Genomic DNA, 27,363 nt, shown 5'->3' on the forward strand with positions numbered 1-27,363 from the left:
AGTTACTGCATATTAAATCTACTACATTTTTCTCATCATTATTGTTAGTTTTGGAATGCTAAAATTAAAATTCTTATTTCTGGAAGCAGTTATTAGTTTAATATTCTCAGAGTAGTACTTTATGTAATCCTAGATCCAAACATCTATTTCTAGTCTCATAAACAGAATACAAACGATGCTTTACACAAAATGGTACTGCAAAATTATATGTGTTCATTATGGCCAATGCATTTCCAAAGCCACTGTTTATAAATCAAGACATTACTGTCTTGATTTGTTCAGTCTTAGTATCAGTAATGCAATGAATAGTATAGTAAAAAGCAAGTGTTTATCTTTGGGTTTCCTGGTGACAATAACAAGGTTTCTTTGATTTCAAAATAATTAAACTGAAGAGGTTATTGCAGCTGAACGCTGGAATAGTTTCTCTCTTAACATGAGATTTAAAGGAGCCTTGCCAAAAAATACGTGAGAGGACAGATTAACCTAAACAAACATAGAAAGAAATTTAGCAGTCTAAAATGGAAGTCGCTACCTCTAACATCAGATGTGTTACATAACAAAAAGCAAACTAAGTGCAGCCTCAGATGAATGCAGTTCTAGTGGAGTCCAGGAGATACATGCAAGTGAAGAGTTTCATCTGCCTTCATCTCCTGTGGTAATGTTAATCACGAACCTGGGGGCTCTGGAAAAAGACAGTTGTAACAACAGAAACAATATAAAATTACCAGACCCATGCCACTACCCAGTCATGCTCCTAAACAAAGTAGTGCATTCCCCTACTCCCTCTTGCAAATGTGTTTCAGTAGTGTGTGATTTGTGACACTACGGAATAACGTTCTTTGCTGTGACTGATTCCTATTAGCAATACTCTCTGTATAGTTGCCAAAACCGCTAAGTGATCAACTAAACATGGAGGAAAAATATAGGGCCACATTCAGGTTGCATAACATTAAAGAACTTTAGCAATACCTATTTGATAAACAGGGAGCTGCTGCTGCTGGAGACCAACGAGAAGGACCTGGGAAGGTGCTAGGCAATGGGATTCTGGGGTCAGGAAATGTGGAAAGGCAGCTGGAGGAGTGCTGGCGAATGGAGGCTGGCTCAGTGCTGTCCTGGCACTTTGTAAAAGTCTGTTGAGACCTGACCCCCACCAAATCAGCAAGTAAAAACAGTGCACATTTGTCATGCAAATAGATTATTCCCATTCTCAAGAGCTGTGTGCAGGATGCACTGTCAATCTAGTCTCACTGTATATTACCACACATGCATTTTAAAACCTGTTGTTTTAATTGAACAAACACCACCCCCACCCCCCAACAAACTACTTGCCTGTATATGTGAATTTGCTTCTTGACAAATGGGATCACCTTGCTTAAAATACACCTACACTCCTTGGGGCTGAGCGCCTTCAAAATATTCTGACGCATATCACGTGTGGTAGAATATAAGTTTGCTAAGGACTGCAGAAAGGAGAGTTAGACATCAGTACTATTGTTTTTTAAACCATTCTTTCAATTTTAGGTTATTAACATCAGTATCCCCATACTTTACATCATACTTCAAGTTTGGACCCAAGTCCACACGCACATACGTATGGGTCTACATCTACCCAATGTTCACTTTGCATGGATGCCAATCCATACTTACAGCTATACAAATAATAGAATAATTGCACAAAATAGAAACTGTCTCTGGGAAACAGCACAAGAAGAAAAACCTGTAGGCTTTTACAGCCTTAGTGCATGCCCAAACACACTGCTCCCTGTGGTTTTGACTGAGTAAACATATCCTCCAAAGCTGCCTCAGGTAACCCTTTGTCCCTGCCACTCTGTCAAGAGATCACTCTTAGCATCGTCCCTACGTCACCTATCAAAGGGCAAGCTACTTTTGTAGTTAGCTCTAAGATCTGGGATAGCTGCAAGACGACGTGGAAGAATTGCACACCAATGAGCAGCAACAGCCCGAGTAGGGTTGGCTGGGTAACCACAGCCTCTGCAACGCAGGGGCAGCTGGTGAAGCAGGGCAGAACCACCAGCAGAGAAGAAACAGCAGGGACGGCACCTGAGCTGCAGCCCAGAATGCACTGTGCCACTTCTCAGGGCGATAAACAGCCTTTCTCTTACGGAGCAGATGGGACAGCAGCGAACCCAAAATATTTTCTAAGATTAGGTCATGATTACACTTCCGCACTAATGACTGGAGAAGATTCACAAAGATAAGAAAACCCTGAATCCAGAAGTAAATCTGCTCTTCTCCCCAAGGGCTCTTAAGGCCTGTTTTCTCCCTTTAGTTTGTGCACATTTTGTAATGTGCTTAGACTCCAGGACTAGAAACCAAAGAGCCCTGTCCAGAACAAGCATCCACCCCAGCAGTTCAGCACAAAGAAGGGACAAAGGTGTGCCACATTCTCAGTTTACAAAAAAACAGGGAAGCAGTACTTCAAAAGGGAAACCTGATCATTCACACACTATAAAAGGACAGAGAAGTCAAAGGTGTATAATCCCTGACTCAATGAACCTTCAGACCTGAGAGGTTTCACCAGAAACAGGTCAGGAAAAGAAGTTTCACAGAACTGTCATTTTCAAATTCTCTCTTTTATCTCTGGCATACAAAACCAGAGATTTGGGTATGATAAAATTTTTGGACTCTCTTCTCAATGACACAATTTAAATCAAACAAATAGGTCATGCACAGGAAGTATTTTTGGGTTAGCCTTTTTTGGGTTAGCCTTTTTCAAGAAACTGCAGTAAATATGAAAGCGTGCAATGTGCAAATGGTATAAAATGATGTGCAGTGATACATTATCCTCTTTACTGTACCTGTATTTAGAGAGCACCTTGCTTCAGCACACAAAAGCATCTTCTGCAGACAACCCCCACTGCTGCCAGGTTTTATGTGCACCGCAGTCATTAGACTGCCACAGAGCAAATCATTAATCTTTGGGCAGCAAGCTGGTCGGCAGTTTGTAGGGTATGCAGAAACTTGTGCAAGAGCAGAACTGTCTCGGCAGCTCATTAGGACATCAAAATACAGGACCCAAGTGCCTGCTGAAGTGCCAGGGCTGGTGGAAACTCACCAGACATCAGCCCTTAAACTCCACAGTTCTTCCACAATGGAGATTCCCCTTCGGTTGTACTGGACCTGTCACACTACGCAGCTACTGAAAGCATGTGGTAACAGCAAGAACGGGGTTTTCTTATCCTCTGTGTTTAATTCTCCTCCACCTCTGTATCCACCAAAAATGATTCTAAAATCTAGGAATTTTTGTCCCTAATCCTTCACTAAAGACATTACTCCAGTGATTTTCGCTGTTTTATTATGCAGATGTCTGTAGGAGTGTATTGGTCAGGGAAAAAAAAACAGTATTTTATATTACTAAGAATAAACTTTCAACAGAAAGTTGTACTTAAAGCATTTCTGCCAGAATGACTGAAAAAACTTGGTAGATAGCAGATAGACTCTTCTGAAGAAACCAAAAAAGGGAAAGCAACAGCATAAATGAATAGGGATGAAAAAAAATTGATAGCTGTAATCATCTCAGGGATATCATAAATATGATTTGTGTCTGCGATTTTAAATACCATCACTATGTTGTATTTAATGGCAGACTAAAAAACCCAGTTATTCTAAGCATTACTCAGTATTGGCAATAGCACAGAGAACCAAGGTGATACCGTTATCAGCTGCAGCTGTTCAGTACCTCAAAAGCCTCCCCCACCAAACCTGTAGTTGTTAAGACACAGCACAAAGGGAGGTGTATTGACATCCAGGTGATACAGAACTGGAAGAAACTCTTATCAGGGTGGAAATCTTGGGGGGAAAAAAGGAGGAGGAAAACAAACCAAAAAAGCCACAATAAAATCCTGAATGATCCAAGTCTGAACTGAAAAATCACCTCAGGTTTTTCACACAAAACGGCATTATGCAAGCTTTCACACGGCCTTTGGTAGTAACACCACAACCCATCCCAGCATAGTTGAAATGAATAGTTGTACTAAGTAATGTCACACAAAACTAATTTGCCAGAGCAAATGCCAGCCAGTCACGATATGAAATTATTCTCTCTAGTGGTCTGACTGAAGCAAACTCAATGAAGGATACAAATGCTGCATCTTCTGTCAGATGAGAAAATTCTTCACTGGGATATGCTGCAGTGGCCTACCTCTGCCTCTCCTACACTGAACAGACCAACAGTTCTATTCTTCCCATTACATTTGAAACCACAATACATACAAAAATAGTTTTATTTAAAGTAACGTTCAATCCAGCCTATTACGAAGGCTAAAAAAGTCCCCCCTCGCTTATAACTTGTGAGCACACAACCCAGCTTTCCACAAATCTCAGCTGGTGAGCCTTTCTCTTCCTTTTCTTCTTAGAAGAAAGCAGCACGTTAGGTCTCTGGGTCTAAAAAGGTATCTTTCATTCTCTAGCACTGATTTTGAGACGCAACCTTTTGACAGGATGGCACAGGAAAAACACATAATGAAAAACATTCTTTTATTAAGAGATTTCAGAAGTCATTCTCTGAGTCATAATCCTCAGCTTTTTGCAGTGGCCGCTTAACACCAATTATTAAATCTATGGATAGCAGCTCTGTAACACAATGAAGAACTGAGATGACTAAGTGGTATTTGCAGTACACTGATTCTAAGCCTTTCCCATTCATAGGCAGTGGCTCATTTTTTTTGAGTGCATTTATGGCTCCAAGATAGAATTTGTTAAAGCTGTTTTGTCCTGTTGTCCCGTACAAGGACTTGGGGATACTTAGCAGAGCATCAGCAACTATATTAGACACAACAGCTACCTCTGACTGCTGAAACTGTTTAGCATAGTACTGAATATAATAATGTAACAGGACTTCAAAGTAACCTCCCACTGGCAAAACTGATCCTGCTTTTATGAGGGAGCCAGAATGATTCTGTGCAGTACTTGCACAACTCTCTCCATGTTTTAATGGGACTATATTGCAGTTGGTTTCCTCTAGGTCTTTGCCAACGTCTAGGCTTTCACATGCAGTGCCTGCATTAGCATTACATGCCAACACAGCAGTGCTCTGGTGCTTCTGACTGTCCACAAGTGAATCACTTTCATAGTTCTCGTGCATGGCACCCAAATGCTCACATTTAGCATGTGGTTTCTGTACACCTCGTGAAGACCCATCTCCTTCAGTGGCACCACTGAATTCCTTGATGTGCAAGATGGGATTTGAGGGTATTTGCAAGTCTGTTTGCACACGTACTGGATTATCACGTATCTGTGAATCTGAGCCTACAATCTGTGTCTCTGCTTCATCCCTATGTGCTTCTGACTGACCTTCAGAAACCTGAGTACTGTTACAATAATTATTTTCTATTGCAAGTTGCATCTGAGTAGCTGAAAAATGCCAACTGCAAACACCTGAGGCTTCACTCTGGCTTTCACCTTCTGCTTTGTATTCCTCCCTCTGTTCAACTGTTTTAAATAGATGCTGCAGCATTATAAAGGCCTCTTGTAAAGCTGCAGCGTGTTGCTCATTAACACTATCGACTGGCCCACAAAGAATGAGGCAATGGGGCTGAAAGGCGCACGCACTGGTAAAGCCAATGTGAGCGCATCTCTTTGAGCCGAGCAGCAGGGGCTGGCAAAACGTTGCCACTGCGGTTTCCGTGATTTCTCCGTGCACGGCATCACCGAAACGTGCACAAGGCGATACTCCTGTAATTTCACAAATAAGGGCCATTTCTTCCGATGATAAGCACTCTACCACAGATATACCGTATAATTTAGCATAGTAAATAACTACTTCCTCCTGCTTCACGCTCGACAGTAACAGCTTGATGTTGTTGTCGTGCAGGTGTTTCATTAAGGCTTCCGTCCTCCTTGCGATCCACTGCAGGGAAGCCTGATACTGACTCTCGGAGCCGACAACGAACTCAACGCCGGGGGCCGAGAGCGCGGGTGGGAGGGGCTCGGTGACGAGCACGGCCCGCAGCTCCCCCCCTGCCGGGCAGTAGGTCGCGAAGTCCCTGCGGAGTACGAGCCCGGGCAGGACCCTGGAGCTCGCCACGGGGAGGCCGGCCACGGCGGCGTGCAGCTCCGCGAACCGACGGCCGAGGAGGCGCAGCGCCTGCGGGCGGGCGGCGGCGGCCGGGGCGCAGCGGCAGTAGTACTCGGAGCAAAGCCGCGCCAGGCGCCGCCGCTCGCCCGGCCCCAGCCGCCCGGCCAGATAGGCCTCCAGCAGCGCCTCCGCCTCCTCCTGCCGCCCGGGCAGCGCCGTCAGGAGGTGCCGCCGCACGCCCAGCGCCATGGCCCGCTCCAGCACCCGCGCCTCGAAGGCCCGCAGCGCCCGCCGCAGGCCGCCGCCCGCCGCACAGAGGCCCCGCAGCACGGCGGCCAGCAGTATAACGAACGTCTTAGCGCCGTCCCCCGTCGCGGCGCGGCAGCCGCAGGCGCACGCCACCATCGCCCTGCGGGGACACGGGCCGTTAACGGGACCGCGCCGCCCGGCCCGCCCCAGCGCCGCCCCGCCCCGGCCCGCCCCGTACCTGGCCGTGGGCGGCTCCAGGCTGAGCGCCTCGAGCAGGCGCCGCCCGTCCCGCGTGAGCGCCGCCGCCCCGGTGGCCCGCACCAGCAGCGCCCGCCCGCCCCGCGGCCCCAGGGCGCCGCTCACAGCGCCCGCCAGCGCCGCCGCCTCCTGCGCCAGCCGCCGGCGCTCCCGCAGCCGCGCCATGGCAGCCGCCGCTCGGCGCCGCCCCTTCCGCCGCGCGGAGCAGGCCGCGCCCTCGGCCTGGGCCCGGCGCGGGTGGAGCGCACTGGGCCTTGGCCCGAGGCGGCAGAGCGGCGCGCAGAGGCGGAGGTGCGACATGACTTTATTGAGGGAGGCGGCCGCCCGCCTTAACAGCTCAAACGCCTTCACCGAACCGCGGGCCCCGGCGACGTACAGCACGGTACCGGCGGCAGGAACACAGGGACAGGGCGGGCTCCGTGTCGCGGAGACTGAGGCTCCCGCTTAGCGAAGGGACAGGGGGCAGTGCCACCGCAGCGGGCACGGTAACAGTAAAAAGCCGAAATAATGTGTCCTTGAGGGTGGTGCTTTGTTATGGCTGTTTCTGGAATTCCAGCAGCTTCACTGCATCGAACGCCCCTCATCCTCCACTCCGGGCTCGCCAGAGAGAAAGAAGAATTGAACGTGTTGTAATAGTTGTCGTTCTCCCCCCGAGCCTGACGAAGCAGGAAAGTCAGTTTTCCGACACAAAAGCCCTCACAGAACGTCAGATACAACATATGGCACAAACTTGACATACCTTCTTTACATGTCTCAGAACAGCAAGAAACCCATCAAGAAGGCACTGTTTACAATACTGGAATACCTGCTAAGTTTTCTGTGATTTGAGGATTCCCTTGAAATAACAGTAATTAAAACTTCCAGATGAACAGAATCCTCGTTACGTTATTTACACAAACAGCAGTAAAGCGATAGCCTTTAAGAAACAATACAAAACATAGGATGCAAACTGTTTCATACACGCCAGTCTAGTAAAATAAAACATCATTTGCCAAAGGCACAGGAGGGCAGCAAATAAGAAAGGAAAAAAGTAGGAAGAAACCACCATCGTTACAGTTTATGGGACAACCTTTCAAATGATTTAGGAGATTGAGTTGCAGGATGCCCGGTGGGGACACTACCAGGCTATACCCTCATTTATGTATTGTCAATTTAAAAGGAATCCACATGTGAAATGCAGAGCATCATCTGCTGCTGAAACTGATCCTTGCTACATTTCACATGGCATATTTGCTTTTTCTTACCTTAGGTCATCTCTACCTAACTGTACCTAAATGGCAAATTAAAGGCTTCAAGTGCATTCGAATAAAACCCAACAAACAAACCAAACTCAACAAAAGCACATGGCAACAAGTTCTGAAAGTATTTCCTGTACAAGAAAAACCCCAAACAAGCATGGAAACAAGGGCTGGTTTAGACTTTAAAAACCAGGAGGAGATCACAGCCCTCACACATCTGCAAACTGTACAACCCATTTTTACAATTGTGTGCAGAGCTCAGTCTCAAGTACATAATAGTCAAGATCGGCCACACATCGTGGGGAACCAGGAGAATGGTGATGTGCTGAGGAAAAGGCTTCATACATGCCTGTGACAAAGCTGTACGGTAAAAATCAGGCAAGAGATTTCTTTGTTCTATTCACATGGGGGAACATCATACAAAACCCAGCAAAACAGGAATTCCTACAGTTTTGATGCACTTTCCAGAATATTAGTTATCTAATATAGCTGAGCAGAGGTCTGTAATGTTACTTTTCCAGAAGTTTCATCATACATCCTTTGCCTTTGTGGATCATCACTAAAACAGCTTGTACAACAGAATAAAAAAATAAGTTGAAAAAAAGCACAGGTGTTTTCTCTGACTCTTCAAGTCACTTAACTTGAGCTGAATATGAACTTCAGATATAGAGTATCTACTTAGTCTGACATTGTCCAGCACCATGCTGCCAGCCAGCTGGCTGAGGCAAATCCAGAGTTACTACCATGCAGTCTGTGTAAAAATACATTCAGACTGTCTTATTAACTGATACTGAATAGAAGTGATTAAAAAATAGACATGAAAGGGCAGAAGGATATTTCTATTTACAAGGGAGATAAAAGCTTGTAACTATTAGTCAAGAGTTTCAGCACCACAAATTTCGCTGTGTTATTTTAGGGGATTGAAGTTACTGCCCAAATTCTCACTTGTTTCTTCTTGTATTACTCTCATACAGAATACGGTTAAAGGCTTGTTGTAATGGATCTTAGGTAAAGCTTTGACATCTGAATGTGATAACGAATGGCCAAATTCCAGGCTGAGAACATTAATTCTGTAATATTCTGCTTGCTTTATGCCATTTTATACATGGCTAACTACTTCAGTTTCTGTTTAGAGACTTAACTTGGGGACTCGGTACATTCACAAATTTTACCTCATCAGCTGTAGATATAATGCAGATAGAAGTCCAATCAAGTTTGTTCTTGCCCACCTGTATAAGATCACTCTCGTTAAGGTACCACATGCCAGAAAATTACTCAAGACCAAATCATGCTAATATGTAGCTGTAAGGAATAAACTGAAGTTGACTGCTTAAGCAAGAAACTTAGGTTTCTTGCTTAAACAAACAAAAGGAAAGGTAAAAGAGAGGGGAGGTGTGTGAACGTATCAGCCATGTATGAGCTAGACGAATAACCAACTAAATAGTATTTTTACTAAATACTAGTGAGACTGATGCAGAACAGAGAGTTAGGGAGGCTCCCCAAGAGAAGAGGGGTAACCAGGCCATAGTAAAAAGCCAAATGTGGCCCCTGAACTGCTCCACTGCCTGGGATGGATTTGATTTCTGAGCAGATCCTCTAAAAACAAACTTGGCTGCCCTTTGCATTGTGCCGCCTGTCCTCCTGTTGCCTCATCTGGGTTACTGAGAGTACTTCTACAATATTACAGCCCCTTTTTGACTTGGTATGCTTGACTGGCCCTAAGGAATTCACCAGATAAAACACTGGCACTAAACTTTCTTGCTTGAATTGTACAAGTTCTATACATGCATATATTTCTTCAAACAAAAATGTTAGAAACCCTGGTTTTAAATTGAAACTTGAGCGTCACATGAAGAAGTATAGCTACAGCATAATGAACAGGTGCATCTGTGTGTTCTGCTAGGTAGTATATACTGCGGTAAGGAGGCATTTAACAAAGACTTAAAGAGTTTCACTCTCATTTGCTTTGATATGTGTGTTGTCAGCCATCCCACAACTTCTGAAGACTTTCCCCTTGTAAACATGCACATTTTCATTTGCAAGTGAACTCATGATGGTGCCCAAATTCTGTTCCACGTCATCTGCCTTTTGGGAGGTTCGAGTCAAGCTAGACACCAAGCACACCTCTTCACATTTTGTTTCAAATAGAAGAAGAAAGTCCTGCAATCAGCAGTCTGTCTGTTAATTGTGACAAGGCCGTACACAAACGTAAATTCAAAGTTGTAGATCTATCAAGACTTCCAAACATACCATAAATCCTTGACATTTACAACATGTGAGAGAGTGGACTAAGACAGTACCTTCCCGGGTGCTGCACTGTTAAAAAGGTGCTCTGTACAGTAGATGCAGGAATGTCTTTATGAAGAATTTGAAATTTTGAAACTATAAAAATAAAACAGCTGGCTTACAAGCCACTGTAGTAATAATTCAGGACAAAACCTCATACTTCCAAAACAAATCAAGGACATTACACTGCAGAATTCCCAAAGACTTCAGCTTTTTGCTAGTTCCTAACGTTCGTTATCTTTGTATAATAATGTATTTGTTTGACCTTACACAAAAGTTTACTTGCAAACACTCAATGCCATTTACAAAAACTGTTGGCTACTTCAAAAGTTCCTTCTTTACAAAAATGGGAAGTTTAAATGTAACAAAGTATGCTTGTTTATCATTCTAGCATAACAGGAGTTGCATCCTACCTACAGGGTCTGACCTCTGAATTCTCAACTTCATCTAGTCTGTAGTGAAGATTCATCGGTACAGCATATGACGTAATAGAAAACACAAGGCTGATGTTGTATGTCTGTGAGACAGAGGCACACACCAGGAGCAAGAGTGTACTGGCACTTACACAATTCTTACTTCAACTGGGTAGACGGGAGTATGATTCTGAACCATGGATGCTGAGGCAAAGTTCTGTAAGCTGTTGCTACAGGGCTCTTTTAGATAATATTGCATCATTTAAAATCTGACTTAAAATATGGTCCCCAGTAACAGTTTGATCATTCCAGTTCAGAAAGGCCCTTGTTCACACTTCCTATTTGAACAAGAAATTAATGGCAAGCTGTAGCAGAACCATGACTGAAATGAAGACATAGTGCTTAAACTGCAAGAAATGGTAGTCCACAGGTGGTGCATTGGAAGTGACTCTGTTTCGCAGAGCCATAATGTCCCTGTAAAATAGAAAATAATATCCTGTAAATGTTATTCTAGACAATTTGGCATTTTCTAGTGTGTTAGGGCTCCATACAGAAAATGGTTTTTGAGGAAAATTCTGAAACATCAATGAGCAATCAAAATTTGGGAAGGAGGATAGTTTAAAGACATCAAGTTTCTAAAGCAGAAAGATACATCCCAGCCTCCAAAGAAGAAAAGCTAGAAAATTAGTATGTTCTAAGCCATTTTAAAGTGTTTAATTTAGTACTACCTTTTAATTTCTTCTTGTGTTTCCTTTATAGATTCAATGGCACTCTGCAGTTCACCAAGGTCTGCCCCTTTTTTCCTTGTTCTTGTGTTATGCTTCAGAAGTTGTGCTAGAAAGATACAAAAGCCAGATGTAATTCAGAGGTGTAAGTCAAGAAAGGAACAAAGTACCAATGACAAGCTAAATCAGTTGCAAAAATGAGAATAAACTTTTCTAACTAAGCTTCTATTGAAAACTAAAGCTTTATTTCAGTCACCTATAGGACAGAAGGACAGCAAGTTAAGCACTTGAAGTATCTTAAACCACTGTGTTTTGAGCACAGTGCATTCCAACACTCATAAAAGTCTACTTTCTAGCAACACAATGATCTACAAATTAGAACAATTCATCTTGTTTTAAGAAAGGAGTTTACAGACACATTTGTCCCCCAAACACACTTGTGTGCAGCACTTAAGCTCACCTATGCTACATCCTGATGGTGAAAAGGACAGGAAAACTTGCAATTAATACCATGAGCTGAGCCCTTCTGCTCCTTCTGTTTTTCCAGAATGTGCTTGGATAGAACTATGATCTAAAGTGTACATTATTTCATAATACAGACATCACGATAAGAAGTGTATGTGTGACTACAGAACTATCAAATACATTTATTACTTCTGTATGCAAACACATCTTGTCCTACCTTCACTCCCAGAGGAATCCTGGTTATCAGGCTCTGGGGATGAGAAACCACACTCTCCTTTCTTCTGGCCGGCTGGCTTTCGTTTGATTTTTGGAACACTAACCTACAGTTGATAAACTTAAGAATTATTTCAGAGAACCAGCACTGTAGGAAAGCAGCACATTCTAATAGTAATAGTTAAAAGCAACTAACACCCAATAGAAGCCCAAGTTAAAATTTCTGATTTATCAGCACTTTGTGCATCTTCCTGTTTAAAGGAAAAATCCATATCAAACTGTTGAATTCAAGTTTGGTTATTTTATATTCCTATCCAATTAAGTAATTTCTACTGCTTAGGATGCAACACAGAAGTTAAAACTATGGACTGGGTAAACTACATTTTTGTAGGATCACAACAGCATTTCCCATTGCTCCCAATGCTTTGATGACCTTTGCACACATAATGCAATATATACAAGTCCCTGGATCTTGCTGCACGCACTAATAGACCTGGAACATACCATTGGTGTCCGATGTCGAACTTTTGTTTGGATGGTGCCATCTTTTTCGAATTGGATCATATCATTCAAAGGGTCCCATGGTCTGGTACTAGATAAAGCAAATATAATTGATTAATACCACCTACAGCCCAGTGCTAAGCTGAAGAGCCAAGAAAGTAAAGAAGAATAAGCTTTACATCCAACAACTCTCAGCCAGCTGGTAAGAGTACGAACTATTGAATTAACCAACAATATCAGTCTGAATTTATCTGGCTAGTGATATATATTTGTCAAACACGGAGAGGTTTTCTGCTTCAAAAAGAAGAAAAAAAATCCTCTGATTAATGTACAGTTATTATTTTAGAATTACAGGGAAATTGGGGGATTTAAAAACTTATTTTGGCCTGCTTTTCTTTTTTGTTCTTTTTAGAAGATGCCTGGGAAGGAGAGGTTAAGAATCAGTCACCTCAAACCGGTTTTCATCCCAAAGTGGCTAATGTTAATCAAGACTGGTTTCAAGAGGTACTATGAGCTACACACAGTTTTCTTGTCCTGATTTTCCAAGAGTGCTTTTCCAAGTGCAGGTTGACAGAGAATTTAAAATAAATAAATAAATAAATAAATAAATAAAATATACAATTATGTGAACACACACGGCTCACTGGAGAACAAGCAGCTGCCAAAGGCGAAGACTGACATTCTCACTAATTACAGCCTTTTCAGGATACTAACTGCAAGCCAGCTGCAGGAAGATCGTTCTGATGCACAGCTTTAGCAAGAGTAGATTAAGCATGGGTTTCCTTTCATCTCCTCCAGTATGCCTTCTAAAAAGTTTGTAGCTGTTTCAGATGTTGTGGTCACAAACCTGCATTTACATCTTAGCGTAACCTGACAAATTCAGTATCATCATAGGTAACTGGGTTCAAAACTAGGCAATGCTCTCCCAAAGGTCTTTTGTATCTGTAACCCAGATACCTTAACAAATGCCACAGCTCACTGAATGCACCTTTCACAGTAAGTGTGAAAGACAGCTCTCTACATGGACAAGGTGGTGAGCCAGCATTATATGTGTAAAAGGAGACAGCAGTTTTGTCTGGAGACTGCTGACAGTATAGACTGCTTTCGATCACACAGCAAAATTTCCATGGTGCATCCTTCAACCACAAGGCCTCAAGGAGACATGAGATAATGCAGAGTAACAAAACAGGCTGTCCCCTGAAGCTTTAAGACCTAACAGGTCTAAAGTGCAGTACTTTTCCTGATGGTTAGACACAAGGTTCAATGGTATATACAGTCAGTTCAGCTGCACTGTTCACAGCTATTCCAACAAGAACAGGCATCACGAGCACTAGAAGGTTCAAACTAAGGGTGTTTCACAGAGCATTTGGTCTAGCTGGGGAATTCCCTGAGGCAAGATGTTTTGGGTAGTAAAGGGCTAGGCTCCAAGCTGACTTTTGCAAACATTGGCAAGAACAGAGAATGCATCCCAGCACTCAGGGAGACAGCTATGTCTTCATTTTCTCATCCAGATCATCATGCAAATAGATCCACAGACAGATGCGTGCAGTCCACATCTGACAGCTGATCTGAACCACCTGGTCCCAGGATTAACATTGCTGTAAACATGTTACTCTCAGAGTTCAGCTCAATTAAGCACAGGCTTTTCTGACTTGCAGACTTTTCTCACTTCCAGTTGGTATGCCCATATATACCACATTTTCCAGTCTGGGAAAATCTGTGTAGCTGCTCTGGTCAGTCTCGGAGAGGGGAAGAAATGAATACAATACATCATCCTAAAGTGCCATGGCCAAGAAACTAGAACATACCATGAATTTGTAGAGGCACATAAGGATAAAAAAGAAAAAGCCCATTGCAGTGGTTACACGAAACAAGGTTTGCTGCATTAGCAGTCCCTGCCTTTTCAACACTAAAAGGGCCAGTCAAGTTAAGCTAAAAAATTATGCATTTGAATTAAAGCACATAAATAATATCAGGTAGCACTGCATATTTCACAAGTTTGAGCTGAGCTGAATATCCACATTCTTTTGCTCCTGAAACCACAGGAAGAGGCTCAGCAACCCTAGCAAGGAATTAACAAACAGTTTTTGTAACAAGCACATCAGGACTCACTCTGCAAATTTGTAGTGCCATTCGCCTGTGACTGAATCCTGATCAAACAGTTTGCACGTCCATTCTTCACCCTTAAGTTTCCTCTCTTTGGCACTCTTTCTCTGAGCTTCTTCCAGAACGTATTTCTCTTGAGTAGCTTCTGTTTGGTCTTTATTATTTATTGCTCTTGTCACTTGTTGCCAAAGCCTGACAAACAAGCAGAGAGTTACAATATGCTTGGCAAATAATTGCAAACATTTCCTTAGATACAGGTTAAATAAATGGAAGAACCTCTAAAAATAATATTACCATGTTGTAATATACGTTTTATCTACATTTCCGTCAAGACTTCCCATGATTGCAAGGTTTGTAAATAACAATCTTGTATTTAACAGTGTTGCTTTCTTGTTTTACAGACCAACAACAGCAGACACAGGAAAGAAAGAAACAATAATCTGTTCATAATTTGGAGAAGATGATGTGCTTTATTTTGTCAAAATAACTATACATGGTTCTAAAGTGAACTTACTTCTCTGACTCGAAGTCATCTTGCTCTTCAAACTTCACTGTGTACCTAGGTAATCTACGCTGCTTGATATCAGACGTTGGGTTCCAGAATGTCTCTGAAACATCTGTCTTCTTCTCACTAATAGTAACTTCGCTGTCCTGTAAAATATGTAATTCAGTTGCCTTAATTGTAATAATCACAGAGAGTGCCAAAATAACACAAAAGGGAGAAAAAGGCCGATTTTTTTTTTTTAGATGAGAATTTTATTTCATTTGAATGAATGTAGTTAACTTTAAAATTCAGTTCTGACTTGGAGCGGAGTTGCAATGAATCAGCGGTGCCAGTATTGCCTCACCAGAACTGAAACAAGTATAAACACTTCATGCTGGTGCCGTAACCATTCTTCCTAGCACTAACACATATACTAAAAACATTTCACAAGCTGAAATGTACTTTCTTAACTACTCAAACTTACACAGCTTTTCCACCTTTTAACAGCTGCAAATAATACTATGTTGATTTTATACTTTCTTGAGAACTATAAAGAGATACTTTCTATAAAAGTGGTACTTAATCAAATCCTTTTTAAAGATTTAAGTCTTTTTTTGTAACTAAGTGCTATTTCACCCATCCCAACTATCAGCCAGAATATAAAGTCTCATCAATCACTACTTACCCAGTGACCCTCCAAAATAGCCAGAACTTCTTTGCCAAGCTTAATTTTCCCTGATATTTGGTTAACACTGTCATTGTTACCCAAAAAAGGCTGCAAAACAAAAAGAAATGCTTTCATGCTTATTTTAATACAGATTTATTTTTGTATTTCTGTTTAGTACTAAGGAAAAAAAATGAAGAAATGTGATGCAAACAGCCCTGGTGACTTTTAATATTGTAATTTCTGCCTATTTAATCCCCAAAACAAGTCTAAAACCATAGTAAGTTGTTCTCTCATGCTCTGTTCTTAAAGGATTTACTGAGCAAAAGCATTGCCTCAGAAATGTGGAAAGAGAACAGAAAATAATGCAGAAAACAATGACACGATGATATCTTGGCGGGCATAGTCATTTGCTACACTAATCTCACCACTTTGGCAAGGGCCATTTGTTATGTAGAGATTAAGTAACAACAGAATTGATTGCTTGGAATTTTCTTTGGCCTTTTTGATGACCTGCACATGTATTCTGTGGGCTGATGAGGCAAAATATCAACACAGCCTCCTTTTATGTTTCCTGTATTATTTCAATTGAACACAGCTTCCCCCTCCATATGCACACTTCTTAACAACTATTCGTTCAGCTTTAAATCAGTGTCTGCCTCAAAGATGGCAAATGTATTTATCAGAAGTGAAAGCCATCTATAAGTAGTTCAGAAACCTTTATTTAGCTTTTGTGAGTGGAGAGATGTTCCTACAGCACACACAGCTGCCAAAAATAGTCCATACAAACTGTTGCTTAGCACTGGGCATGAGGCTGACATAAATGTTAGCCAAAGCCTTTGCATTATCTTTGAGGTAAAACGAGCAACTGAAGTTTACCCCAGACAAAAGAGGGGAACCTGGGTCTGAGTTCTCCTCCAACAGCTCTCCAGGAGTTTAAAAGAGACCCTGAACATGTTTAGAGAATTAAAAGTCACCAAGGTGTATTAACAACAATACATAAAATACCTGAACCACTGATCATATCACTGCTCTTACACTGTCCTAGACACACACTGTTGCCACTGCTGGAGATAAGACAGACCTTTGCTTTTTCCCCAGTAGCGGTGCTCTTAAGATTCATACCACTAGCAATATGCTTGCATGTCTTATTGCCAGGGATGAAGACAGCACTGTAAATTTCAGACAAAAACTCTGGACTCAGAAGAATACACTAAGAAAACAAAGGACAATATTTATTTATTTATTTATTTAAGAGGAATTATATCATTATTTGCTAGATACGCATAGCTGGATATGTAGCAGTTAAAGTGAAAATTCCTCAGTCCCCAAAAAGACAATTCCATATTAAATCAGACTGTATCTAAGGAGTGACCTAATTTCCATATATATATATATATTTCTTTTTCATTCTCATTATACTCGTTCACCTTCTTGTGTCCACTCACAGCATTTACTAACCTTAAGTTTGAATTCAATTGTTGCACTGTAGCCAGTTTTCTCACAAGTGATGTTGACTGTTCCCCCAAGCTCTAAGGTCATTGTGCCATAAAGAATTCCTGCAAGAGAAAAAAAACAATATTTATAACTGAACAAGATAAAACCCCTAAGTTCTTTGGGCACAATTCGTATAGTAAACATGTCTGTGCCAGAGAAAAAAATCTTTTCAGATGACCTTTCCTAATGATAAGCATGGTATTTCTGCCACATAAGATAGATCTTTTTTGTTTCTGTTTGGGTTAAGTGAATTACATATAAAACAGGAAAAATGGTTTGAGACGTATCTCTGGCATTGTATGCTGCTGGCTCTAGCAAGGGGGATATATAGTCTTATTGGAGGTGACTGGAGGATAAGCCTGGCAAATAACTGCATGACAAAGAGAGCAAAGAAAAACTTCACTTGAACAGAAGCAGTATGTATAGTCAGACCACAGGTGATGACAATCATGGACAGCCTATGCAAGACAATACGGATCACCTCCCTAAAGACTTCTAGAAATACAAGGTTGACAATGCTGAACACAATTTCTTTTCCATGATTGCTGTCTTTTCCCCTGTCATCCAGCATTTAAACCACTGAATATATTTTACATACAGTGAATGCACATGCAAATACATTTTTTTTTACCATGCAGTCCTCCTTCCCTCCGTATTCTTGTTTCTCCCTATCGGCTTTATTAGCCACACTAGTTCCCCTCCTTCCTGTTTAACTTAAATATATGTATGTTATGTGCTTTTTAATTGTTAAGTATTATTTTTGTCACCAAAGCCATAAAAAAAAAATCCAGAGTATTAAAAATTCCATGAACAATGGGAAGAGAAGAGCTTACAAAATTAATGTCAAATTATGTAATTCTGCTCATTGATTTTCATACATCTCGAAAGAAGAAGTTACTACCGTTGCTGACTATAAGGCCTCTGAAAGAGAATACTGGCAGAGAACATACAGATAGCTAAACCTGAATAAGTATCAGTTTAAAAATCAGCAACTGTGCAATGTATATTGTACTACCACTGACCTTCCAGAAAGCTTTAAGAACTACTGACTGGTTTCCCATCATGAAACTAAAAACAAATGGCCATGATTTACACTCAGATCACACAGTGAGGTATAGATACTACACTGCCTTTTATAAGAGGAAAACACTGGAAAAGATCAAAACTGTTCATTTTAAACAGTACATTTATTTAATGTATATTTAAATTACGAACAGTAATTTACTGCCATGTAATGATAGATAGATACAAATATCCTCTTACTATTTGTGGAAAATAAATAAATAGATTTTCTGTAAAAATATATCACTGCTTAAATAACAGATGTATTTTTCTCCTGGTAAAATATGTGGAAGACTAGAGCCACCAATACTGCTAATATTCTGAACACTCAGCTGACAAGCCCAAAGTCAGCACATTATACTATGTAGTATTTAGAATAATAAACTTCTGTTTTCATAATTTTGCCATCCAGAGAATGAAAAAAAGCCCATTACCTTTACAGTGGGCATATGGCATTGTCATTACATAATCTTCTCCCCTGTTTAGGAATGTTAGCCGTCCTTCTCCATCTAGTATGGCAGATAATGAATTCCCTGAAATTCAAAGACAGCATATCGTATTTATCATCCCGCAAGACAACAGTCAACATTTCATAATAACAGAGCAATAAAATTAAGAACAGTGGTATATTTATCATTGCAGTCTATCCTGTCTAGTGAAACCACTATAATACACAGCTTCTCCAATTAAAAACTTAAAATGCTCCAAAAAATAGAAATTACAATTCCAAAGACCAGTAGCAGAAACTTCTCAAGGAATAGATAATACAATGATCAACCCCCTGAATCTTCTAACAGCCTTCTCTCATCCACAAAACATGTCATTTGCACTGATTTTATACTCCTTTATAAACATACAAGCAAAAAAGTATCCATTATTTACCATAGAATTTTGATTTGGCCAGAATGCTACCACTAAGGCAAAAACCATCCTTGCGGTTGCTAACATAGAAGGCAGATATTGGAGGATGATGAGACACCTGTTGGGAAAAAAACACATATTTGAAGAAAAAAAAAAGGCAAAAGAAGAAAAAAGGAACATGTAATATAGCATAGACCTTGAGGCAATAGTAACAGAATGCAAAATTCAGGCTGCACATGATAAGAATACAGTTAATATATGTGAAATGTGACTATAATCTTTAAAGATAAAGATCAAGCAAACACATAGTTTCAAAAGCTAATAAAATTAGCACCTGACTTTTGTTATAGAAAGAGGGAACAGAAATGCTGCAAACATCTGTCTCTCTAGGAAGACTACTTAAAAGAGACATCTGTAAAAAACCTATTCTTACGAGGAGATAACTAGAATATAACTCATACATTTAAATACATTTTCTGAAACCATCACACCATTTGGCTACCACAAAAATGCTACACATTTATTTTTCTTTAAAATAGTTCTTCCAGTTATTGCAGCTACCTGTTCTGCAATATAAAAAGTCTTGCTACTCGTCCTTGGATGAATCCACATGCAGCGGAAGGTCTCACCAAGTATAGGATTGTACGGCTTTTTTAGTCCCTAAACAGAAATAGAACAGAGAGTAACCATACAATGCAGGTACAGAACTCAAAAACTTTATCTGTCTGTCACTGAAGACACAGAAAAAATACAACCATAGCATGTATGCTAAAGAACACTGTACTTGAGTTCATCATTTGAGTATTATGCTGAGTTACTCTGCTCCTCACTCTAAGGAAATTGACATAGATTTGGTCTATCTGCTTACCTATTCCAGGCTACACTTAAGGACAAACAGAATATAAGGTCTTTTTGTATGAAAATTGTTACAGACCTTTGTCTCAAGTTGGGTAGTGAGTACTTTCTTCTTTCACTACTGTTTCCCACCAACAGAACTATAAAGAGTATTTAGTGTAAAGCTAAATAAGTAGTGGAAATATTAATCCTCCAGCTGCAGCATGTTATCATGGAAGAAAGGTAAACATAGAAGTGGCTCCACTTTATCACAAAATATTTAGTTCAACTTCTATTCCAATGGAAAAAACCCAGTTGAATACAATCTATTCTAAGCATGGCTAGAGACCAAAAACGTCAATATGTGTAAATAACAAAGTTAACCTTGCTTTTAAAAAACACCCAAGAATATAATCTAAAGAGAAAACTTACTCTAGCACATCCCTGAGCCCTCAAACCAGACACAATGACTTAAAGACAAAATAATATGCGACAGGATACCTTTGGCTTTTTGTAGAATCCTGACAAATACCACTTCACTACTTTTTTCATTCGGTTGTAAGCATTCTCTTCAAGAGCAGCTCTATGAAACAAACAGAACACGCATCAAATACCAGTATTTAAGTTACGGCACACATATCAATCGTTGTGATGTATCTTGAATCTAGGAGCTGACTTAAACAAAGGGTTTGTGATTGGTGCTACTGTAAAACTTGCAGCCTGAGTGCTTCAAATTCACACTTTTCAAATAGTTGTCTGAAGATGGAAATAAAACCCCAGCAATGGTATTTCCATAATTGAGCCTGTTCTTTGTAACATTAGATCCTGTTCCAGTAATACTGAAGATCGTCCATTTATAAGATACTGCTTTAGAGAACTGCATTACTCATGTACAGGACTCAGAGTTGAATAATATTTCAATTTAAGGTCATTTATTTATTACCTACATTTGAGAAGGGAACTAGAAATCTGAATGAACTTCATACTGTATTAAAAAGATTAACCAGTACTGTTTTACCCATTTTGAATATGCCTCCTAAAAAAATAAAGCAAGCCTAATTTTGCAAAGTCTGCCATCCAGTCTCCAAAAGCTAAATCAGAAATGTCTGTAACGCAACTGCTGTTAAATTACCAAGAGGGCTAGACTTCAAGAATTACCATATGAGCTCTCAGGCAGTTAGTTTTCAAAAACAAGGACATGTGATGACTGATACACTTTCAGACAAACACTCAGATTCTAAGCATTCTACAGTGTTTAAGCAGACCAGATCAAATGTTTCAGTATACGCTGTTAGCCCATTTTAGTTTAAATAATTAAAAGAATGAAAACCAGAGATAGGATTGACTTACTCAGACAAAAAGTCTGCATGGTAGTAATAATCAGACAGCTTGTCCAGGAAAGATCGAGGTTCCAAGATAAATGTAGGCAGTACAACCTTGGACAAGTCCATTCCTGGCCGGACTTGCTTCAGTAGTGTCCAGATTAGACTTTTGTTTTCTTCTGACACTACTTCTGTCTGAGCAGCCTCCCCCGCCTAGGATGAACAAAAAAATGCTTACAGAAAAGGAAAAAGAAAATAATCCTCCAGAAGACAAATCAACACATTCTAAAGACGCAATGAGAATGGAAAAATGGATACTTCAGATGAACTACTCAAAGAAGCTGGAGCAGCTATGGGAGAAAAAAAAACCCCAAGTTTCTCTAAATACACCCATGATACATCTTTAATGACGTATGCTGTTACTATTCAGCATTAAAAAGTGAATTTGTTTTTATCAGCCCTAAAAGAGAAATACTAAGGTAGAATGTTATTCAGGGATCCTCCCTTAGTCCTTTCCTAGGTACCAATCAAATACATTAACCTGTGTTCTCATGTGCAGGACTTCTACAGCTATTACAGCTGTTAATTCTACCAACTTTTCCCCACCACAGAAGTTGCCACACTTATGCTTTTTATTTGACCAGTCAACAACATCAGTGGGTTTTCTTTCCTTAAAGAAAACCACTGCTCAGGGGTAAGTATGCAGAACCAGAAGCCACACTTCATTGTGCTCCTTTCCATCCAAGAAGAGGGGAGATATTCTTCCTTAGAGTTTCTGAAATCAACAGCAAAGGTTGTAGGGAAAGCATCCCTCCTTCCAGAACAGTTCAAAAATGCATACTCAAGAATTTACTGTCAACTTAAACTCAACTTTTCCTAAATTACTGCTTTTCCTGGAAACAACAGTAGAAGGCAATAAAGGACAAAGTATTTATGTCCCATGGGTATGAAAAATCTTGTCATTAGCACCTGAGAATAAAGTGAAGATTTGTGAAAAAGCTCACTTAAATTTCTGTTACTAAGTTTTTTTGTATCTTTCAAGTAAGTAAAACATACAAATCCCCGTTGTGTTTGCTTGTGTAGATATGTAAGACAACCTGCATAAGTAGAATGGCAGCTCTGGGGCACCTTATTTATTAGAATGCAAGGGGACATCAGAAACACAGCAAGTTCCACTGAATTCTGCAGACCCCACAGGTGCTTAACTCCTCTCTTGCAGTACAAAAAGAGGTGTCAGCTTGAATTAAAGTCTTCAACTTGGAGATTTTTACTTGAAGAAAATAACAGGCATAAGTTAATAAAAATGAGACAGAAATAACAACAAAAGGACAAATAGATATAGCCAGCTTCTGCTGCATGTGGCCCTTTCAAACTGAGCACCTTCTGTCTGAGCAACATTACAGATAATCTCATCATCTGTCAAAATATCAGACACAAGCACAAGAGTGGCAAAGTAGAGCACAAGTGAACAGAACTTCCCCCCTCTCCGTTATTGCTGAAAATATGAAAGCCAATCCTGCAAGTCAGCTTTCAAACACAGACTAATATCAGCTTTCTATATGGAGAAGCTGCTTGCTTGCCACATCAACAGCACTTTTACCTCCCCAAGTTCTTCATGACTCTGTTCTACGTAAGTAGTTTCCTTGATATCAATTGGTTCTGGATCAATGTAAGAATCATCCTGCCGCTCCGATGTGTCGCTATCACTTTCTTCGCTTTTCCCCAATCCATCATTATCGGATTCCTCGTGGTCATGGTCATTTTCCTTATCAGATTTGTCAGAGTACATATCGTGATCTTTAAAGTGATGCCTTTCAATTTCACTGTCATTCAACCTACAAAAAAAAACAAAGGCTATTGAATCTTCACACAATGATATCATGTGTCCAAAACAGGATCTTAATAAAATTCATGATAAAACTGCCCATTTCAAGCTTGATCTGGCAGTAACGTCAAACTAGCTTTGCTGGAAACATATAGGATACATTCTTCTCAGTGAACTGTCAAACACACCAAGTTTAGAATAGTTCCATTGGAAAGGACCCACAATGATCATGTAGTCCAACTGCCTGACCACCTCAGGGCTGACCAATGGTTAAAACATGTTATTAAGGGCATTGTCCAAATTCCTCGAACACTGGCAGGCTTGAGGCATCAACCACCTTTCCAGGAAGCCTGTTCCAGTGCTTAACCACCCTCTAGGTAAAGAGACATTTCCTAATGTCAATTTTGAATGTCCTCTGATACAGCTTTGAGCCATTCCCTAGCACTAGATACCAGGGAGAAGAGCTCAGCACCTCCCTCTCCACTTCCCCTCCTCACGAACCTGGAGAAGGAAATTAAGTCACCCCTCAACCTCCTTTTCTCCAAACAAGACAAACCCAAAGTCCTTAGCCACGCATCACAGGACATTCCTTTCAGCCCTTTCACCAGCTTTGTTGGCCTCCTCTGGACACATTCAAGGACCTTCATATAAATCCTGGGGCCCAGAACTGCAGACAGGACTCAAGGTGAGGCCTGTCAGCCTGAACTCAATGCCAGGGAAGGACATGGAGCAGATAACCCCAAGTGAGATCACAAAGCACATGTGGGAAAACAGGGGGATCAGGCCCCATCAGCATGGGTTCATGAAGGCAGGTCCTGCTTGATCGACCTGATCTCTTTCTACAACAAGGCGATCCACTTAACAGACAAGGGAAAGGCTGTGGGCATTGTCTATTTGGACTTCAGTAAAGCATCTGAGACTGTCTCCCACAGCATCCTCCTGAAGAAACTGGCTGCTCATGGGCTGGATAGGTGTATTCTTCGCTGGGTTGGAAACTGTCTGGATAGCAGAGCCCAGAGATTGGTGGTAAATGGTGTCACATCTAGGTGGTGACCAGTCACTAGTGATGTCTCTCAGGCTTGGTGTTAGGGCTAGTGTTGTTTAATATCTCCATTGATGATCTGGATGAGGGGATTGAGTGCACCCCCACAAAGTTTGCAGGTGACACCAAGTTGGGCTGGAGGACAGGAAGGCTCTGCAGAGGGATCTGGGCAGGCTGGATAGATGGGCTGTGGCCAATGGTATGAAGTTCAACAAGGCGAAGTGCCAGGTCCTGCATTTGGGCCATAACAACCCCATGCAATGTTGGGGGAAAGTGCCTGGAAAGTTGCTCAGTAGAAAAGGACTTGGGAGTGCTGACTGATGGCTGAACATGAGCCAGCTTGTGCCCAGGCAGCCAAGAAGGCCAATGGCATCCTGGCCTGTATCAGCAATAGCGTGGCCAGCAGGGCCAGGGCAGTGACCATCTCCCTGTACTCAGCACTGGTGAGGCCGCAACTCGAATCCTGTCTTCAGTTCTGGACCCCTCACTACAAGAAAGACACTGAGGTGCTGGAGCAGGTCCAGAGAAGGGCAATGGAGCTGGTGAAGGGTCTGGAGCACAAGTGTGAGGGGGAGCAGCTGAGGGGACTGGGGGTGTTTAGTGTGGAGAAGAAGGCCTAGGGGGAAACAATGCTGGAGGATGGAGAGAGGAGGTGGCTGGTCTCTTTTCTGAAGTAATAAGTGACAGGACAAAAGGTAACTGCCTCAAGTTGCACCAGGGGAGGTTTAGGTTGGACATTCTCCAGAGAGGGTGCTCGGGCATTGGAACAGGCTGCCCAGGGCAGCGGTGGAATCTGTCCCTGGGAGTGCTCGCAAACTGCGCAGACGAGGCCCCCAGTGACACGGGTTAGTGGTGGCCTTGGCAGTGCTGGGGTGAGGGCTGCACTTGTGATCTTAAAGGTCTTTTCCAGCCTGGCTGATACTATGAACACAGTAGGGATCATCACCTCTTTTGGCTGGCTGGTTATGCTGTTATGCTGTGTTTGATGCACTTGCCCTCTCGGCTGCCAGCACACACTGCTGGCTCCAGCCGCAGCCGCAGCCAATCAGCACCCCCAGACCCCTCTGCACAGGGCTGCTGCCCAGCCACTCCTCTCACAGGTTACACTTCTGCCTGGTGTTACTCGGCCCCAGGCACAAAACCTGCCATTTGTTCTTGTTAGATTTCCTGCCACTGATGTCTGCCCAATGCTCCAGTCTATATAAATCCCTCCGCAAGGCTCCTCGCCCCTCAGGGGAGTTCACAGCACCTCCCAGTTCAGTATCATCAGCAAACTTGCTAATGATGAATCCAACTCCTGCATCAAGATCATTGATAAAAATACCGAACAGAACAGGCCCCAGGACTGACCCCTGACGAACACTGCTGGTGACTGGTCACCAGCCAGAGGTAGCCCCATTTACCCCTCTGAGCCCTGCCCTTCAGCCATTTCTTCACCCAGTGCATTGTGAACCTGCTCATCTCACAGCTGGGTAACTTGTCTAGAAGCGTGCTTCAAAGCCTTAATAAAACCCAGATAAGGAACATCCACCACCTGCTGTTCATCCACTAGGCAGCTGACTTGATCACAGAAGGATATCAAATTACTTAAACAGCACTTTCCCTTTGTGAACCCATGCTGACTGTGTCCAGTGACTGCAGTGTTCTCTATATATGTCTTTCACCCAGTATGATTGTCTCCATGTTTTTTTCCAGGTACTGAGATTAGACTAACAGGTCTGTAGTTTCCTGGGTCTTCTCTCACACCCTTCTTGTGAATTGGAATAATGTTGGCTAGCTTCCAGTCAGCAGAGACCTCTCCAGACTGCCCACACCTTTGGTAGATGATTGAGAGGGGTCTTGCTGTAACATCCACTAGTTTCTTCAATACTCTGGGATGAAACCCATCAGGCTTCATGGTCTTATGAACATTGAGCTGATACAATTGGTCTCTAAAAACACTTCAGTGTCCACAAATGGAAGATCACTGTTCCTGTGTTCAGGGTCCTCAAACCCAGAGGACAGTGCAGCCCAAGGTCTACTAGTATTATTAAAAGACCAAGGCAAAAAAAAACATTGAATGTCTCCAGATTTTTTATCTCTATTTTTCAGGTGACCATCTTCAACAAGTATCAGTCCAATGTGTTCTTTGAACCACCTCTTGCTATTAATGTGCCTAAAAAAGCTAGCTCGTAGTTGAAGTTAAAACTGCTTTCACCTTTCTTCTCCCTCTCCTGCCAAGCCCATTAAAAGTAGGCCTGCAGGTTTTGATGCTTAGATAGTTAAGCATACTCAATAGTCTTAGATTATGCTATATCCAAAGATCTACTTAATTATACCATTAGTCTACATTTGTAGTTAATTGCTATGATAGTAATCTGGGCCAGCTGCTGATATTAAGGTACTATTCATGAGCATAGATCTCCAGCTGAATTGTACACAGCAGTTTTATTGTTTCCATGAGTTAAAAGAAGGAGCAAAACTGTAGCTGAGCCTGCTTTATTATCTGGACAGGGCCTTGAGTCTGGGCCAGAGGCAATAATTGGCCTTTTCAGTGCTGTTCTCAGACTACATGTGGAAGAACGAATTGCATATCTCCCAGTCCAGGTCTTCTGTCACAAATACAGCATCATGCTCTTAAAAGCAGCACAAAATTCCTGCCCACCCAGAAAAGAGAGATGGACAGTTAAATCTTCATGCATGAGAAAGATTATTTGAAATAAATTTGTGTTCACCTGAAAGTACATTCAATTGGTGGAAGATTACCACAAGAAACTGCATAGCACAAGCTTCAGACTCAATTATTTCAAATAAATGACTAAATCTTTTATATTTTCTGATGCACTTTGGTACCACAATTGAAGTGTTTGAAAACACCACTCATTGTTCAATAATATATTTCATTGTCTAATAATATATTTCCACAAAAGCTCCCAAAAATCTGGCTGAAAGTATTTATTGAAATAAACAGGGAGTTACTCAAGGGCGCACAGACATTAGATACCAGGTGATACCAGAAAATGTCAACTTTTGTGCACTTAATTTAATAGTAGGGTGACTGAATCGTTATTCATCCATCTGATGATTCAAAGCTGAGACATGCTGAAACCATTTAACTAACGATACTATTATTAATTTCTTTAAACCAAAGAACAGCAGCTTATATTCACATCTACCAACTTGCGTCACATGTACTAAACTTATTGTTTTCAGGTGAAGCTAACTTGAAGATACAAAATAATTAAAACTTTAACAGTCTGAGTACTTAAACTTACTGATGTGATACTCAACCTTGAGCTCTT

At 41.5% G+C, this 27,363-nt stretch overlaps 2 protein-coding genes across 8 annotated transcripts in view; both read right to left on the bottom strand.

Annotated features, from left to right (window-relative positions):
• Nucleotides 1-4,480: 4,480 nt before the first annotated feature.
• Nucleotides 4,481-6,709, bottom strand: BBS10 (Bardet-Biedl syndrome 10). Its single transcript, XM_065669233.1, has 2 exons — nt 6,525-6,709; nt 4,481-6,446 (listed from the first exon to the last, which is right to left on the bottom strand). Exons 1-2 carry the CDS (start codon nt 6,707-6,709, stop codon nt 4,511-4,513), a joined length of 2,121 nt encoding a protein of 706 aa, XP_065525305.1. The 3' UTR covers nt 4,481-4,510.
• Nucleotides 6,710-6,831: 122 nt separating this feature from the next.
• OSBPL8 (oxysterol binding protein like 8) overlaps nt 6,832-27,363 on the bottom strand; it is a 94,678-nt gene continuing 74,146 nt past the window's right edge. For all 7 annotated transcript variants that reach the window (XM_065669254.1, XM_065669243.1, XM_065669249.1 and 4 more), the window contains 14 exons: nt 22,816-23,050; nt 21,244-21,428; nt 20,395-20,476; nt 19,621-19,719; nt 19,081-19,177; nt 18,633-18,731; nt 17,101-17,198; nt 15,661-15,750; nt 15,006-15,142; nt 14,498-14,683; nt 12,389-12,476; nt 11,889-11,991; nt 11,210-11,315; nt 6,832-10,955 (listed from right to left, as the gene is read on the bottom strand). In XM_065669254.1, the coding sequence (XP_065525326.1) occupies nt 10,820-10,955; nt 11,210-11,315; nt 11,889-11,991; nt 12,389-12,476; nt 14,498-14,683; nt 15,006-15,142; nt 15,661-15,750; nt 17,101-17,198; nt 18,633-18,731; nt 19,081-19,177; nt 19,621-19,719; nt 20,395-20,476; nt 21,244-21,428; nt 22,816-23,050 (1,741 nt within the window). In that variant the 3' untranslated portion in view covers nt 6,832-10,819. The remainder of the gene's footprint in view (nt 10,956-11,209; nt 11,316-11,888; nt 11,992-12,388; nt 12,477-14,497; nt 14,684-15,005; nt 15,143-15,660; nt 15,751-17,100; nt 17,199-18,632; nt 18,732-19,080; nt 19,178-19,620; nt 19,720-20,394; nt 20,477-21,243; nt 21,429-22,815; nt 23,051-27,363) is intronic.

Source organism: Lathamus discolor, chromosome 1 (assembly GCF_037157495.1).
Source record: "Lathamus discolor isolate bLatDis1 chromosome 1, bLatDis1.hap1, whole genome shotgun sequence".
NCBI lineage: Eukaryota > Metazoa > Chordata > Aves > Psittaciformes > Psittacidae > Lathamus > Lathamus discolor.